At 43.4% G+C, this 1273-nt stretch overlaps 1 protein-coding gene across 1 annotated transcript in view; it reads right to left on the minus strand.

Moving 5' to 3' along the window:
- Nucleotides 1–456, minus strand: part of LOC106877580 (CD2 antigen cytoplasmic tail-binding protein 2 homolog) — a 9341-nt gene extending 8885 nt beyond the window's left edge. Inside the window, exon 1 of the mRNA XM_014926521.2 lies at nucleotides 107–456. Within this exon, the coding sequence (XP_014782007.2) occupies nucleotides 107–335 (229 nt within the window). The 5' untranslated portion in view covers nucleotides 336–456. The remainder of the gene's footprint in view (nucleotides 1–106) is intronic.
- Between the last annotated feature and the right edge of the window lie 817 nt (nucleotides 457–1273).

Consider the following 1273-nt stretch of genomic DNA (forward strand, 5'->3'; position numbering starts at 1 on the left):
ATATATATATATACACACACATATATATATACATACACATACACACACACACACACATATATATATATATATATATATATATACACACACATTGTGTGGTTCTAACCTTCTATGTCGTCTTCGTCCAACGCTTCACCTTCTGCTTGGTCTTCTTCGTCGCTGTCCAACGAATGCTTCTCCTTAAACCTCCGACTACTCGCCTCCTTCGATGTCACGACGCCGTCGTCAGCCTCTTGTGCCGTCTCCAGACACATCCTCTTCGGTGCTCCGGCGAGGATCTCGCCATCTCCATCAACCAGTTTCCTCCTCATCGTTTTGTGCGCGCTCGAAGCCATGTTATTAACGTTTTGCTGTGACGTCACAACATCTCAGCCGCGAGTAGACACCTACCGACGACCACTGTCACACAATGGGCCGTCACACGGTTTACAGGTTGGCTGGCTTTTCACTCTGACCCAATTGTTGCTGCTGCTGCTGCAACAAAAACAACAACAACAACAACTACTACTACTACTATTTTTCTTCTTCTTCCTCTATTTCTTCTCCTTTTCCTCCTCTTCCCCTCTCTCACTCTTGCAATAATTGGACGCTGTTGCCTCTCTCTTTCTCCTCTACCAGATACAACTTCAGGATCGACTTAGAGCCAGCTTCACCACATTGTCTCGTATTCATTGACCATCAGTGGTGCAACACACATACATACATACATACATACACGCATGCATGCATTTAGTGATGCATGCAGATAGACACGCACACGTTTATTGCTCCAAACTGATTACTCTTTTACTCTTTTACTTGTTTCAGTCATTTGACTGCGACCATGCTGGAGCACCGCCTTTAGTCGAGCAAATCGACCCCAGGACTTATTCTTTGGAAGCCTAGTACTTATTCTATCGGTCTTCTTTTGCCGAACCGCTAAGTTACACAATATAGATTATTACGATGTTAAAGTGTAATTTGAGTACGATTTGGTTGCTATTTTCAGCACGTCAGTCAACCGTTAAGAAGCACTTTTGTTGAGTACTGAGACGTGCTGGCACACTTTGGCATCCCTTTACATCATCGAATGTGTTGGGGTGTAATATCGTGAGGCAACAATGCAACAGGCAGGCAGACAATACTAAACAACTGTCTGTCTGTCTCTGAATCTTACACTTTCTAATTCATTACTTCAGAGAAGTGGTTGGTTTAAGTGGTAGCGTGAGGCATGAGTTACATAGAGAAGGTGGGAGATATAATAAGTAGAGCAAAGAGTGGTATTGTTTCAATT

The sequence above is a fragment of the Octopus bimaculoides genome, chromosome 25 (assembly GCF_001194135.2).
Source record: "Octopus bimaculoides isolate UCB-OBI-ISO-001 chromosome 25, ASM119413v2, whole genome shotgun sequence".
NCBI classification, from domain to species: domain Eukaryota; kingdom Metazoa; phylum Mollusca; class Cephalopoda; order Octopoda; family Octopodidae; genus Octopus; species Octopus bimaculoides.